General features: G+C 50.9%; 1 protein-coding gene across 2 annotated transcripts; it reads left to right on the forward strand.

Annotated features, from left to right (window-relative positions):
• Positions 1–517: 517 nt before the first annotated feature.
• Positions 518–14,530, forward strand: TIMM44 (translocase of inner mitochondrial membrane 44). Of its 2 annotated transcripts, none has more exons than XM_036399451.2 (13): positions 518–562; positions 1,377–1,484; positions 2,099–2,269; positions 2,723–2,803; positions 3,229–3,378; positions 3,718–3,857; positions 4,501–4,586; positions 5,272–5,364; positions 6,448–6,572; positions 7,974–8,024; positions 9,545–9,634; positions 11,946–12,056; positions 14,060–14,530. In XM_036399451.2, exons 1-13 carry the CDS (start codon positions 539–541, stop codon positions 14,177–14,179), a joined length of 1,350 nt encoding a protein of 449 aa, XP_036255344.2. In that variant the 5' UTR covers positions 518–538; the 3' UTR covers positions 14,180–14,530. The 2 variants fall into 2 exon arrangements, with proteins under 2 accessions (XP_036255344.2, XP_036255345.1); XM_036399452.2 differs by having other exon boundaries at positions 2,104–2,269.
• Positions 14,531–14,829: the final 299 nt, after the last annotated feature.

Genomic DNA, 14,829 nt, shown 5'->3' on the forward strand with positions numbered 1-14,829 from the left:
GGATCTTCCCTCTCCTCTGTCCCACCTAATCCATGGGCAGTCCCAGGTCAGGTTTTTTCTCTAGTGGCAATGTTGGTTTAAAAATAATCTCCCCTGGGTCGTGTTGGTGCCAGTGGAAAGGTTTGAACTGAAAATGGGGTTAAAACCCTCGTTATTCGTTCCTGGGACAGAGGCAGGTACGGGGCAAACACCTGCTGCAGGTGCGAGGGGGGAAGAATTCCCCTTTTGCTACAGGAAACGCTTTAAACACAAATGGATCAGGTGTGGGGCATGGAGGGGGTCCCGGAGGGGCAGGGGAGGGTCGGGGACAGCCTCGAATGGGGCCGGGGAGGATCGGGGACAGCCCCGGTGGGGCCGGGCCGGGTCCGGGCCAGCCCCGGTGGGGCCGGGGAGGGTCGGGGACAGCCCCGGTGGAGCCGTTCGCAGCCCCGGGGCTCCCGCCCGCTCCCGCCGTTCGCGGCCACGTGTCGCGGGCGGCGCGCGGCAGTGACGTCACGGCGCGGCGGCGGCGCGCGGAGGTCACGGGGCGCGCGGGGCGATGGCGGCGGCCGGAGGGTGCCGGGTGAGCGCGGGGGCACCGGCCGGGAGCGGGCGGGACGGGGCCCCCGGGGCCTGCTCGGCCCGGCGGGGACAGCGAGCGGCGCGGCGGGACCGGCCCGGAGCCGCCGATCCCTCCCCGCCCTCAGGGCCCCGGTGCCGGCCGCTCCCGGTGGGGACACCCGGGCCGGACGGGCCCCGGTTCCGCGCACGGTGCTGCCGCCCGGCCCGGCGGGATGGAGCCTCCAGCGGGGCCGTGACCCCGGGGTTTGGAGAGGTCGAGGCTCCTCCAGCCCAACCATTCCGGGCTCCCGGGGCCTCTCCCGGGGCTCCCGTGCCCCGAGCTGCTCCCGGGGCCGCTCCCGGGGCTCTCCCGGGGCTCCATGGGGGCAGTTTTGCCGTGAGCTGCCCCCGGAGCTCCCTGAGCAGGAGGGGCCGGGATCAGCCCCGTGTGCCCGGAGCCCCGGGATCTCTGCTCCGTTCGTGCCTTGGCTCGGCCGCTCCCCCGGTCCGTGGCTCCTGCCCCGGTGCTGCTCGTGAGCGAGCTCAGATTTTCATGTGGATTTCCCTGATTCTGCCCTGAGCTCAGCCCTGACCCCTTCCAGAGCAGAATCTGCGGGTTTGACCTCGGCAAGGGCAGCAGAACCGTCCTGGGCTTGTTCTGGGACCCTCCAGAGCTGGGAAAGGCTGGGTTGGGAGGAGTTTTCCCAGAAAAAAAACCCCTCGTGCTTCTCACGTCTCAGCTCCAGGTGGATTCGTGCATGGCTGCTGTCCCAGATCCGGGTGCTGGGAGCTCCTGGCTGCTCCCCTGAGCTCCTGCTGTGCTGTTTTCCTTGCAGAAATGTCTCCTCAGTGGCCCCTGGCTGCTCTCCCGGCGTTATCCCATCCCTGCCTTCCCCAGGAGTGCCCTGTTCAGGATCTGCAGCCCTGCCCTGGGCACCCCTCAGGTTGGTCCCACCTGAATTTATTCCATTTCCACCCCGGGCTGTGTTCCCAGCAGAGTCCTGAGCTGGGTGGGGATGTGGCTCTGGGAAGTGCCAGTTCCAGGCTGGGAATTTCCACTTTTTAAATGGAACTCAAGGAATTTTTGGGGCCACTTCCCGGCTGGGAATCTCCACTTTTTAAATGGAGCTCAAGGAATTTTTGGGGCCACTTCCAGGCTGGGAATCTCCACTTTTTAAATGGAGCTCAAGGAATTTTTGGGGCCAGTTCCAGGCTGGGAATCTCCACTTTTTTAAATGGAGCTCAAGGAATTTTTGGGGCAGCTGAGGTTGGACAGGGCTTGGAGCACCCTGGGGTTGTGGGAGGTGTCCCTGCCCATGGCAGGGCGTGGAGCTGGGTGGGATTTAAGGTCCTTTCAACCCCAACTATCCTGAGATTCCATGAAATCCACTGGACACGTGGCTCTTTGAAGGATCAGCTGCTGCTTTTCCAAGCAGCTCCATGTTTTCCACACGTTCTAAAAGTGATCCAGTGATCCTCAAGCCCAAAACTTGTGATTTTTTGGGTCCTGTGTGCTGGAATTCCTTGGGATTCTCCAACATGGAATGGTTTTCTCCAGTCCAGATGCTCCTCCTCGGGAGGAAGGAAGGGATTCATCTCAGGTTTTGTGGAGAACATCAAACAGGAGTTAGCCAAAAACAAAGAGATGAAGGAAAGCATCAAAAAATTCCGAGATGAAGCAAAAAAGCTGGAGGAGTCGGATGCTCTGCGGGAAGCCAGGAGGAAATATGTGAGTGGTTGGGGTTTCCCTGCTTTGTTCCCTGGGTTATTCCCTGGTTTGTTGAGCTTTTACTGCTCTGAGTGAACGTTAAACCCGCAGCTGAACTCTTCAGGAGGAGTTCTGCTTGGCTGGGAGCACTCAGTGCTAAATGGGTGCCTCCGAATGTTTATTTGTTGGAATGTTTTGGGGTTTGTGATTCTCGTGGAAAGTCTTTCCAGCAGAGACACTTGGCTGCATTTCTGAGCAGATCAAATAATGAGGCATTAAATTGAGCATCAAACGTTTCTTTTGCATTGTTCAGAGAGCTCTGAACATCATCATTTGCAAAGCTGCTGCTGACTCAGGCCGTGAACTCCTGAAATGTTGCTTTTTCTGCCCTCAATTCCAGCCTTAATGGATTGTGCTCCATCCAAGCTGGGTTTGAGGAGTTTCTGTCTCTTGATTAATGTTCTCTTCCCCCAGAAAACCATTGAATCTGAAACAGTGAAGACCTCAGAAGTGATTAAAAAGAAACTTGAAGAAATAACAGGGACGGTTAAAGAGGTAAAAGGATTTTTCTTCAGGGCAGCTCTGCTGAAGTTGGGTTTTTGGAGGGCTGGAATTGCCATTGCTGGGGGCAGGTGCTGCTGCTCCTGGAGCTTTTAAAACCAGAGGCATTCATAAAATAATGGATTGGGTGTGGTCAGAGGAGACCCAGCCAGGGATTCCTCTGGGATTTGGGGGCGTGGAGAAGAGGGAGACCCCACCTGCACCTTGGGAGCCAAAATAAGGATGGAGAGAATCCAGAGGAGCCCCTGGAGCTGCTCCCAGGGCTGGAGCCCCTCTGGGGAGAGCTGGGGGTGCTCACCTGGAGAGGAGAAGGCTCCAGGAAGAGCTCAGAGCCTAAAGGAGCTCCAGGAGAGCTGGAGAGGGGCTGGGGCTGAGCCTGGAGCTCCAATGACCTCTCCCTTTTCCATTTTCCTTTGCAGAGTTTGGACGAGGTCAGCAAGAGTGACCTGGGCAGGAAGATCAAGGAGGGGGTGGAGGAAGCTGCCAAAACAGCCAAACAATCTGCAGAGTCTGTGACCAGGGGAGGGGAGAAGCTGGGCAGGACTGCAGCCTTCAAAGCCATCTCCCAGGTCCTGCTGCTCCCCGAGCTCCCGGGGCACCCAGAACCTCGGGAGGGCCTTTTTGGGGAGGTTTGGGGTGAAATCTGAAATCCTGCAGGTCTGAAATCACCCCTCTCCTGGCAGGGCTGAGCTCCCTGAGTGCAGGGTTGGAAAATGTCCCTCTCCAGAGGGATTTTGACTTCCTCAAATCCCTCTTTTTGCAGGAAACACAGAAAATATCCAATGTTTTATTGCCAAGCTGTGGCTGCCCCGCCCCTGCCCCACCCAGTGCCTTTTGCCTCTCCCAGAGCATCACAGGATGGGGATTTTCAGCTTCTGGGAGCTGAAACGGGGCTGTTTTCCTTGCAGGGAGTGGAAACTGTTAAGAAGGAAATAGATGAGAGTGTTCTGGGACAGACGGGTCCCTACAGGCGCCCGGAGCGGCTGCGGAAGCGGACGGAATATTCCGGAGAGAGGAACAAGGAGCAGAGAGTGTTTGAAGCCAATGAGTACGTGGGGGATCCTCTGGGGGGGGGATGTTCCTGTGTGTGATTTGATGGAAAAGGTAAAAAAACCAAAAAAAAACAGGGATTAAAATCCAGGAGCTGTGGGGTGGGAGCAGCTGGGTCTCCAGCACGTTCCCAGCAGGAGTGGGTGATCCCGGATCTTCCTGGGGCAAAACTGGAAATTTCAAATTCTAAAGGTGAAATTTGATGTTCTGAGGTGAAATCCTGAGCTGAGCATTGTTTTGTGTTCAGTTTTAACTTGCAGCTGGGTGATGCTGGCAGGACTGAGGCTGAGCTCCTTTTTTTGTTTGGGCTGCTTTGCTCCTCTGAGCTGAGTTTTATTTGTCTGCTGCTTAATTTATCTGGAGTTTTGTTTATCTAATGTTTTATTTATCCGGGCTTTTATTTGTCTGGTGTTTCATTTATCTGGTGGATCATTTATGGGGCTATCATTTATGGGGCTGCAATTTATTTATAATTGATGGGGCCATCATTTATCTTGTAATTGAGCTCATCATTTCTGTGCTGTCTCAGCCTCAGTGATGCCAACTGCTGCCGGGATATTCCTCAGGGTGTTGTCTGTGTTTGTTACAAGTTAATTTTTCCCAAATATCCACATTTTATCCCTGCTTTCTGCCCTCTCTAGGGAAGCCATGGGCATGGTGCTGCATAAAGACTCCAAGTGGTACCAGCAGTGGAAAGATTTCAAGGACAACAACGTGGTTTTCAACAGTGAGTTGAGCACGTTCCCTTCCCAGCCCTGCTCCCATCTGGGCCTCCAGCCCCAGCAAATCCCAAATTCCCACTTTTCTCTGTGGGCTTGGAGCCTAAAACAAGGAAAATCCTGAAAATTTGAGGGAGTTTCACACAACTTCCAAATTGGTGAAAGGCTTTTTTAAAAAACAAAAAAAAAAATCCTGTGATCTTTCTGTCATGTAAAGCTGACCTTTGATAGCATCTGAGGCTGTTTCTGCTGCAAATGTCCTGAAAACAATCCCAGAATTTAGGTTGGAAAAGCCCTCCAGGACCTTTTGAGTCCAACCTGTCCCTGATCCCCACCTTGTCACCCCCAGGGTCCCCAGTGCCACCTCCAGGGATGGAAAGAGCACTGCTCAAAGTGAGACTGATCCTGAATCTGCTCATTCCATTGGAGAAATACCATTCCCAGAGGGGTTAAATCTGAGTGCTAGCAGAGGAGGAGTTGCTGAGAGATCAGAACATTGCAGGAAAATGGGGAGAAAAATGGGGAGGAAAATGGGGAATAAAATGGGGAGAAAACTGGGGAATAAAATGGGAAGAAAACTGGGGAATAAAATGGGGAGCAAACCAACTCCCAGGTGGTGCCTGGTGCTGAACAAAGGCATGGAGGAGAGGCTGGGCCCTGCTGGGAGGGCTCTGAGCAATCTGTTCCCTGCAGGGTTCTTTGAGATGAAGATGAAGTACGACGAGAGCGACAACGCCTTCATCCGAGCGTCGCGCGCCGTCACCGACCGCGTCACCGACCTCATCGGTACAGGGACAGGGACACCCCAGGGACAGCCCTGAGCTGCTCATGGGGGCTGGGACACCCCAGGGACAGCCCTGAGCTGCTCATGGGGACAGGGACACCCCAGGGACAGCCCTGAGCTGCTCATGGGGACAGGGACACCCCAGGGACAGCCCTGAGCTGCTCATGGGGACAGGGACATCCCCTTGGGACTGCTCATGGGGACAGGGACAGGGACACCCCCCTGGGATTGCTTATGGGTACAGGGACACCTCCCTAAGCTGTTCATGGGTACAGGGACAGGGACACCTCTGGGTCTGCTCATGGGGACAGGGACACCTGAGCTGCTTGTGGGTACAGGGACAGGGACACCCCAGGGTCACTGTCTGGGTGAGGGATGGGAGGACAAACCTTGGGATCAACCTCAGCTTCAGCTTCAAAGCTGGAGTCGTTCCCAGGGTGCCTTTTCCTCCCTCTGTCTGTCCCCAGAGCCGTGTCCCTGTGTCCAGGTGCCTTTTCCTCCCTCTGTCTGTCCCCAGAGCTGTGTCCCCGTGTCCGGGTGCCTTTTCCTCCCTCTGTGTGTCCCTAGAGCCGTGTCCCTGTGTCCGGGTGCCTTTTCCTCCCTCTGTGTGTCCCCAGAGCCGTGTCCCTGTGTCCGGGTGCCTTTTCCTCCCTCTGTGTGTCCCTAGAGCCGTGTCCCTGTGTCCAGGTGCCTTTTCCTCCTCTGTCTGTCTGTCCCCAGAGCTGTGTCCCTGTGTCCAGGTGCCTTTTCCTCCCTCTGTCTGTCCCCAGAGCTGTGTCCCTGTGTCCAGGTGCCTTTTCCTCCCTCTGTCTGTCCCCAGAGCTGTGTCCCTGTGTCCAGGTGCCTTTTCCTCCCTCTGTGTGTCCCCAGAGCTGTGTCCCTGTGTCCAGCTGCCTTTTCCTCCTCTGTCTGTCCCCAGAGCCGTGTCCCCGTGTCCAGGTGCCTTTTCCTCCCCCTGTCTGTCTGTCCCCAGAGCTGTGTCCCTGTCTGTGCCTTTTCCTCCCCCTGTCTGTCTGTCCCCAGAGCCGTGTCCCCGTGTCCAGGTGCTGGTGGCAGTGCCAGCACCCACTGGGCTGTTTTTGCAGGGGGATTGTTCTCCAAGACCGAGATGTCCGAGGTGCTGACGGAGATCCTGAGGGTGGATCCCTCCTTTGACAAGGATCGTTTCCTGAAGCAGTGTGAGCGGGACATCATCCCCAACGTCCTGGAGGTGCCCAGCAGCCACTGCTCCCTTCATTTCCCCTTTTCATTACCCCATGGAAAATGGTTTTTTTTCTTTACTTTTGCATTGCTAAAATCAAAAGTTGGGTCAGGATTTGCTTCTCCAGCTTTGCACAGGAAAGGTCTTTGCACAGACCTTGGGAAAGGAATCAGATCCCGCTTTTAGGTTGAAACCATAGGATAATAAATCTATAAATATATTAATATATTAATATATTAAAAATAAATATATATATATGTATAAAATAAATATATATTATATTGTAATATATTATAAACCTTTAAATTAAATATGCATAAATATATATATTATAAAATAATAAATTATATTAATATATTGTTAATATATCTATATATCGGGAATATGTTTTATAAATAATATATTATAAAATAATCAATAATATAATACATAACAATATAGTATATTAATTATATATAATAATCGATATTTTATATTGTTATATATCGTGATATATTATTGATTATGCATAATTATATTATGTATTTAATATATAATTGAGTTATAGTTACAGATATATATAATTTATAATTTGTAATATAGTTACAGATATGTATAATTTAGGTATATTTTAATATAGATATATAAATTTAAAAAAATTAAAATAATTATTTTTCTGGCCTGGAAAACAGCAAATGAGGTGGGATCAGAGGGAAGTGGGTGAGCAGATGGTGATAGCAGAGGGAGAAGGGAAGGAATTTGGGATGTGCTCCTGGGTTCTGATCTGGGGTTTGGGAAGAGCAGCAGGTTGTGACCAGCGGTTCAGTGGTCATGGAAATGTCTGGAATTTGAGGTTTTTAGGGGCTCATAGTGATGGGGGATGTGACTGTACACGGATGTGGGTCCCTGTCACTGCAGCAGGAAAGACAGAGGGAATTTGGGATTTGGAATAGAGCAGGAATTGTTCAGAGAGATTCAGGAGAGACTGGAAAACTGGGGCTTGAGGAGCCAAACGTGGGGATTGTTCTGTTCCTTCTGTGCCCAGAATTTTGCAGTGTGGGAAACTGCAGCTCTGCTCCTGTTTGATCCCAGGATTTGTGAGCACTGGGAGCTCTGCTGGCTCCCTGGCAGCTTGAACAGGAAGATTTAATGGGAAGGTTCAGCTGGAAGCTTTAAGAGAGTTCAATTATCCCAAGGTTTATGTCCCTTGGCCTCAGCTCCTGTGTTTTTATAGAAATCCTTTTTGCTCTTCCCCTTTTGCAGCTCCAATTTCCCCCCAGAGTCCCACAAAATGTGGGATTTAAGGCTGGAAGGGCTGTTTGGTCCCACTTTGATATAGGAGGAGCTTTAAAATGTTCTGTTTGATTTCCTTTGATATAGGAGGAGCTTTAAAATGTTTCTTTCTTTAAAATGTTCTGGTTTCCCCCTCAGGCTCTGATCTCGGGGGAGCTCGACATCCTCAAGGACTGGTGCTATGAGGCCGTGAGTGAAGCTCCTAAAAACCTCCCCAAAACTTGGGATTCTCCCTTGAAAATGGGATTCTTTGGAGGGCTTGGAATTCAGGGAGTTCCTGGAATTCCTGCCAGTGTTGCTGGGCTTTTATTTGGGTCCTCATCCCTCCAGAATTATCGTGCTGTAAAATCCAAAATAATTCTGCTCTTCTCAATCCAAGATAATTCAAGAGCTGAATTTCTCCAAGTGCTGTTCCCCACCCACCACCAGAGGGCTGGGAGAGCCAAGTTTTTCAATTTCATAAATCCTGATCAGCTTTTTTTTTATTTTTTATTTTTTTTCTATGTAACAATAATCCAGTCTGAAAGCAAAGAACCTTCCCTGCTTCCAGCAACCTTGGGAATGACACCTTGGATTGCTCTGGAGGGAAGCAGCAGCTTCACTGCACTTTGTGAAGCCAAAATCAAACATTCCCAAGGCAGCTGGAATTGGAGATGAAGCTCCAAAGTCCAGAGCAATCAGTCACATAAGCCAGGGGAGGAAATGGGAATCTGATCCCTGAGAACCTGGGGGATAAAACCTCTTAATGGATCCCACGGGTGCTGAGCTCCTGAACTGATCGCTGAACTCCTTCATTTTCTCAGTTTTCCCCAGTTTTTCTCAGTTTTTCCCAGTTTTTCCCAGTTTTTCCCCAGTTTTTCCCCAGTTTCCCCCTGCTTTTCCCCCTGTTTTCCCCCTGTTTTTCCCAGTTTTCCCAGTTTTTCCCTGCTTTTCCCCCTGCTTTTCCCTGCTTTCCCCCTGCTTTTCCCCCTGTTTTCCCCCTGCTTTTCCCCTGTTTTTCCCAGTTTTTCCCTGCTTTTCCCCCTGCTTTTCCCCATTTTCCTCCTGTTTTCCCTTGCTTTTCCCCTGTTTTTCCCAGTTTTCCCCTGCTTTTCCCCCTGTTTTCCCTTGCTTTTCCCCGTTTTTCCCCCCTGCTTTTCCCCTGCTTTTCCCCTGCTTTTCCCCCTGCTTTTCCAACTGCTTTTCCTTCATTTTCCCAGTTTTTCCCTGTTTTTCCCCAGTTTTTCCCTGTTCTTCCCCCTGTTTTTCCCCCCTGCTTTTCCTTTATTTTCCCAGTTTTCCCCTGTTTTTCCCCCTGTTTTCCCTTGCTTTTCCCCCTGCTTTTCCCCTGCTTTTCCATTATTTTCCCAGGTTTTCCCTGCCTTCCCCCCTGTTTTTCCCCCCTGCTTTTCCTTTATTTTCCCAGTTTTTCCCTGCTTTTCCCTGTTCCTGCTCTTCACTCCAGCTGTGAGTCCCTCAGCTGCTCTCAGGTCCTCACATCCTGCCCAGTAAAAATGGGATTTTTCAGTGGGATTTTTCTGAATCCCAAAGCATTTCCTGCAGTTCTTTAACCCTTTCCTTCAGCACATTTACAAAAAAAAAAAAAAAAAGTGACTTTTTCTCATGGGTTTTTTTTTTTTCCAAGCAAAAATTCCCTTTTTTTTTACTTTTCTTTGATGGTGACAGAGCAATCCCAAACAATTCCCAACCCAAGTTTGTTCATCCCTCAGACCTACAGCCAGCTGGCCCATCCCATCCAGCAGGCCAAGGCCCTGGGGCTCCAGTTCCACTCCAGGATCCTGGACATCGACAACATCGACGTGAGTTCCCTGCCCAGCTCTTCCTATGGGGGAAAAATCCAAGTCCTGGGCTCAGGAGGGGCTTTTTAGGATCAGGAGGATTGGAAAAAAAAATCCTCCAGGATCATCCAGTCCAACCTTCTTTGCTCTGAATACTGGGATTGAACTCTGGGGTTTGGGATTTCTGCTCCTAGAGGGGAAATCCCAGTGTGGAAGAGAAATCCCAGTGCTGGAAGGGAAATCCCAGTGCTGAAAGGGAAAATCCCAGTGTGGAAGAGAAATCCCAGTGCTGAAAGGGAAAATCCCAGTGCTGGAAGGGAAATCCCAGTGCTGGAAGGGAAAATCCCAGTGCTAGAAGGGAAATCCCAGTGCTGGAAGGGAAAATCCCAGTGCTAGAAGGGAAATCCCAGTGCTGGAAGGGAAAATCCCAGTGCTGGAAGGGAAATCCCAGTGCTGAAAGGGAAAATCCCATTGCTGGAAGGGAAAATCCCAGTGCTAGAAGGGAAAATCCCAGTGCTGGAAGGGAAATCCCAGTGCTGGAAGGGAAATCCCAGTGCTGGAAGGGAAAATCCCAGTGCTGGAAGGGAAATCCCAGTGCTAGAAGGGAAAATCCCAGTGTGGAAGAGAAATCCCATTGCTGGAAGGGAAATCCCATTGCTGGAAGGGAAATCCCAGTGCTGGAAGGGAAATCCCAGTGCTGGAAGGGAAAATCCCAGGATAATCCAAGATATCTAAAATATCTTGGAAATTGAGTTAGGCTTGGGTTTGGGTGGAAAATTGTTTTTTATTTGGGTGGATTGAGCTCCAGTGTGGATTGGGATGGGGCAGCTCCAGGGAGCTCATTCCCTGGGATCAGGCATGGGAGCGTGGCTGAGCTGTTGAGATTCCCTCAGGGAACAGGAAAATCACCCTAAAAATAAATTTATTCCTTTGTGACACAGCCCAGCCCTGTCCTGGCGCTGCTTCCTTTATTAGGGATGAAACAGAATGTTTGGGAACATTTCAAAAGAGGAAAATCCTGCTGTCCTCAGTCCCTGTGGCTCCTTTTGGGGCAGCACAGGCAGGAATCCCTGAGCTGAAGAGCAGCAGAGCATTCCATGGCATCCTGCATTCCCACAGAAATAGGGATGCAAAGAGATTGCCCACAATGGGCAGAAAGAGAATGTAAAAGGAAAAAAGCTGAATTATCACTCCTCTCGCATTCCACTGAATAAAGTGTTTAAATATTTAATGGAACAGCCTGGGAATAGAGGGGGGAAAAATCCTGGCAAACAAAAAGGTTCCCACCTTGAAGCGTTTCTGGTACAGTTTTTGTCTGGTTCAGAACAACTTCCTGGCAAAAACGGATTTAAAAGCAGCAGAAAAGGCTCTGTTTGATCCTTGTGGGTCCCTTCCAGCTCAGGATGTTCTGGTTCCAAACATTTCCTGCAGAAAATTCCGTTTTTTTGGAGAGCAGGGTGTCTTTGATTTTGCTTTCTGATTGGAGCTAACGGAGCAGAGCTCGTTCCCATTTCCCAGATTTATGGGCTTGGGAAAATAATGAAAAAATCCACAACAGTTTGGGGAAAGCTTTGGGTTCCCAAGGTTTTACTTGGGTTTTTTTTTTTTCGGAAGCAGCTTTTCCATCACCCCAGAATCCTGGAATTGATGTGATTGAGCAGCCAGGGGGAGCTGGGGGTGTGGGAGCTGCTCCCTGGGCCTGCAGGAGTGGGGTCATGGGTTATGGGGTGATCTCCATGGGGTGATCTCCATGGGGTGATGGGGTGATGTCCATGGGGTTAAGGGGTGATCTCTGTGGGGTTGTGGGGTGATGTCCATGGGGTGATGTCCATGGGGTTTTGAGGTGATGTCCATGGGCTTGTGGGGTGATCTCTGTGGGGTTGTGGGGTGATGTCCATGGGCTTGTAGGGTGATGTCCATGGGGTTATGGGGTGATGTCCATGGGGTGATGTCCATTGGATGATGTCCATTGGGTTATGGGGTGATCTCTGTGGGATTGTGAGGTGATGTCCATGGGGTTATGGGGTGATGTCCATGGGGTTGTGGGGTGATGTCCATGGGGTTATGGGGTGATGTCCATGGGGTTGTGGGGTGATGTCCATGGGGTTATGGGGTGATCTCTGTGGGGTTCTGGGCTGATGTCCATGGTGTTGTGAGGTGATGTCCATGGGGTTATGGGCTGATGTCCATGGGGTTCTGGGCTGATGTCCATGGGGTGATGTCCATGGGGTTATGGGGTGATGTCCATGGGGTTATGGGATGATCTCTATGGGGTTATGGGGTGATCTCTGTGGGGTTCTGGGCTGATGTCCGTGGGGTTCTGTCCCTACAGCTGGCCATGGGGAAGATGATGGAGCAGGGGCCTGTGCTGATCATCACCTTCCAGGCCCAGGTGGTGATGGTGATCAAGAACCACCTGGGGGAGGTGGTGGAAGGGGACCCGGTGAGTGGGGACAGGTTTGGGGTCTGGGACAGGTTTGGGGTCTGGGACAGGTTTGGGGGTTTGGGATTTGTTTGGGGTTTGAGACATGTTTGGGGTTTGGGGTCAGGGTCACGTTTGGGATCTGGCCACGTTTGGGGTCTCCCACTGCAGCTCCAGCTCCATCCCATTCCCAGCTGGCCCTGCTGGGTTTCCCTCCCCCTTTCCTTTCCCTGGCAGGGCAGAGCCCTCTGGCAAACAGGGTGAGAGCAGGGTTGAGTCACTGGATGAAAAAAACCCCAAATCCACGTTTTTAGCTCCTCACACTCCCACCAAGAATGCAGGAATTTAATTCCATGAAAATCCCCCAGGGAACTCCCACCCCTGCCTGGGGCTGAGGCTGTGTGGGGTTCTTGGGGAGCAGGGAATGATCTGGGAGACAAATCCCTGGCACCTCCTGAGTGCCCTGGGCCTCCTTTGGGGCTTTTCCCTCCTGGTTCCAGGCTGAGCCTGGCCCCTGGAATTCCCTGAATAAATATTTCTCTCTCCAGGAGGAAATAATAATAATAATAATAATAATAATAATAATAATAATAATAATAATAATAATAATAATAATAATAATAATAATAATAATAATAATAATAATAATAATAATAATAATACAGTATATAATTATATATTATCTATAATTTATATTATATTCTATTATATTCTATTATATTGTATATAATAGAATAATCTTTATTATTATATTATATTATATTATATTATATTATATTATATTATATTATATTATATTATATTATATTATATTATATTATATTATATTATATTATATTATATTATATTATAATTACCATTACTATTATTATATTTCTCTCTCCAGGCAGCTCATTTTCCTTGTAATTAATACAGGCATTTAGCAAATATTGGCTTTTGCAGCCCTGGCCTTTGGTCCAGGCTGGAAAAATGGGATTCATTTGAATGCTGGGGCCCATGTGGGCTGATTCACAAGCAGGGCAGAAACAGCTGATCCAGTGATTCCCTGCATTAAACTCCTGCATTCCTGGGAGATAAATATTGATGGGATAATTATTGAACAGGATATCAAAGTCTGTTTGCTGTCAGATCCCTCCAGGGCTGCAATAAATCAGGGAGAGGAATTGAAATTCTCCAGTGGAGCCCAAAGCTCAACTTTAATCAGGAGCCTGGGCTTGGGTGGGGCTGCTGGAATATTGAACACAGGGAGGTTTGGGGAGAGGGGAACCTCAAATCCCCAGAGTCTGGGGGTGGAAGGAGCTGGGAGGATTGGAGTTTGAGTTTGAGTTTTGGGGTTGGAAGGAGCTGGAAAGATTTGAGTTTGAGTTTGGAGGGTGGAAGGAGCTGGAAGGATTGGAGTTTTGGGACTGGAAGGATGTGAGTTTTGAGGGTGGAAGGAACTGGAAGGATGTGAGTTGAGTTTGAGTTGTGGAGCTGGAAGGAGCTGAAAGGGTTTGAGTTGTGGAGCTGGAGGGAGCTGGGGGGATTTGAGCTGAGTTTGAGTTGTGGGGCTGGAAGGAGCTGGGGGGATTTGAGTTGAGTTTGAGTTGTGGGGCTGGAAGGATTTGAGTTGAGCTTGAATTTTCTGGCTGGAAGGAACTGGAAGGATTTGAGTTGAGTTTGAGTTTTGAGGGTAGAAGGATTTGAGCTGAGTTTGAGTTGTGGGGCTGGGAGGAACTGGGAAGATTTGAGCTGAGTTTGAGTTTTGAGGATGGAAGGAGCTGGAAGGATTTGAGCTGAGTTTGAGTTGTGGGGCTGGAAGGAGCTGAAAGGGTTTGAGTTGTGGGGCTGGAAGGAGCTGGGGGGATTTGAGCTGAGTTTGAGTTGTGGGGCTGGAGGGAGCTGGGGGGATTTGAGCTGAGTTTGAGTTGTGGGGCTGGAAGGAACTGGAAGGATTTGAGCTGAGTTTGAGTTGTGGGGCTGGAAGGAGCCTGCAGGTCCCTGCTGGCAGCCTGCCCTGCCCCTGAGAGCAGCTCTGTCTCCAGGACAAGGTGCTGAGGATGCTCTACGTGTGGGCCCTGTGCCGGGACCAGGACGAGCTGAACCCCTACATGGCCTGGAGGCTGCTGGACATTTCCTCCTCCAGCACGGAGCAGGTGCTCTGAGCAGGGCTGGGCTCAGGGCTGGGCCCTTCCCACCCTCTGGAAGCTGCTCCAGCCTGGAAACCCCACAGGGAGCTGGGGGATTTGGGAGAGCTCCCAATCCCTGAGGAATGGGAATCCCTGCTCGGGGACATCTGGGACGAGCAGCTGCTGCTTCATCCTCGTGCCTCAGAGGCTCCTGGGCAGCTGGGAACCCCCAGAGCTGTCATTCCCACCTGCTGGCACCCTTGGAGATCCCTGGAAGGGCCTTGGAGGGGCTCCTGGCTGCCAATCTCCTGGCCAGGCCCCAGCCTCGTGTCCCTGCCGTGTCTTGCACTTTCCCAAACCAAATACAACCAGGACTTTGCACATGGAGGTGTTGGATCCTCAGGTTGGTGCTGGGGTGGGGCTGAGATCTGAATATCCAGGAGGGAGATTTGTATATCCACAGCTTGGAAGGGGGAATGTGGTTGGTTCTTGGCACAGAGAGCCACAGCTGCATCCCTTGGGGTGGTGGGGAGGGGGTGGGACAGGAGGGGAAGGGCAGGGGCTGCTTTGGGAACGCTGGATTTTTCTGTCCCATCCTGTGTCTCATTGCCAGGAGGAAATGAGACCTTGTTCACCTCCCTGGCCTTGTCTGCTCCTCATCCCTGCACAGAGCCCAGGTCCAGGAG

The sequence above is a fragment of the Molothrus ater genome, chromosome 26 (genome assembly GCF_012460135.2).
Source record: "Molothrus ater isolate BHLD 08-10-18 breed brown headed cowbird chromosome 26, BPBGC_Mater_1.1, whole genome shotgun sequence".
In the NCBI taxonomy this organism is placed as follows: Eukaryota; Metazoa; Chordata; class Aves; order Passeriformes; family Icteridae; genus Molothrus; species Molothrus ater.

What these genes read in the sequence shown, in the direction of transcription:
- TIMM44 (XM_036399451.2), top strand. Translation starts at nt 539, where the DNA reads ATGGCGGCGGCCGGAGGGTGCCGG. An exon ending in TCATCCCCAACGTCCTGGAG is followed by an intron (nt 6,573 to 7,973) that starts GTGCCCAGCAGC and finishes TTTCCCCCTCAG; the next exon opens with GCTCTGATCTCGGGGGAGCT. An exon ending in TGGACATCGACAACATCGAC is followed by an intron (nt 9,635 to 11,945) that starts GTGAGTTCCCTG and finishes CTGTCCCTACAG; the next exon opens with CTGGCCATGGGGAAGATGAT.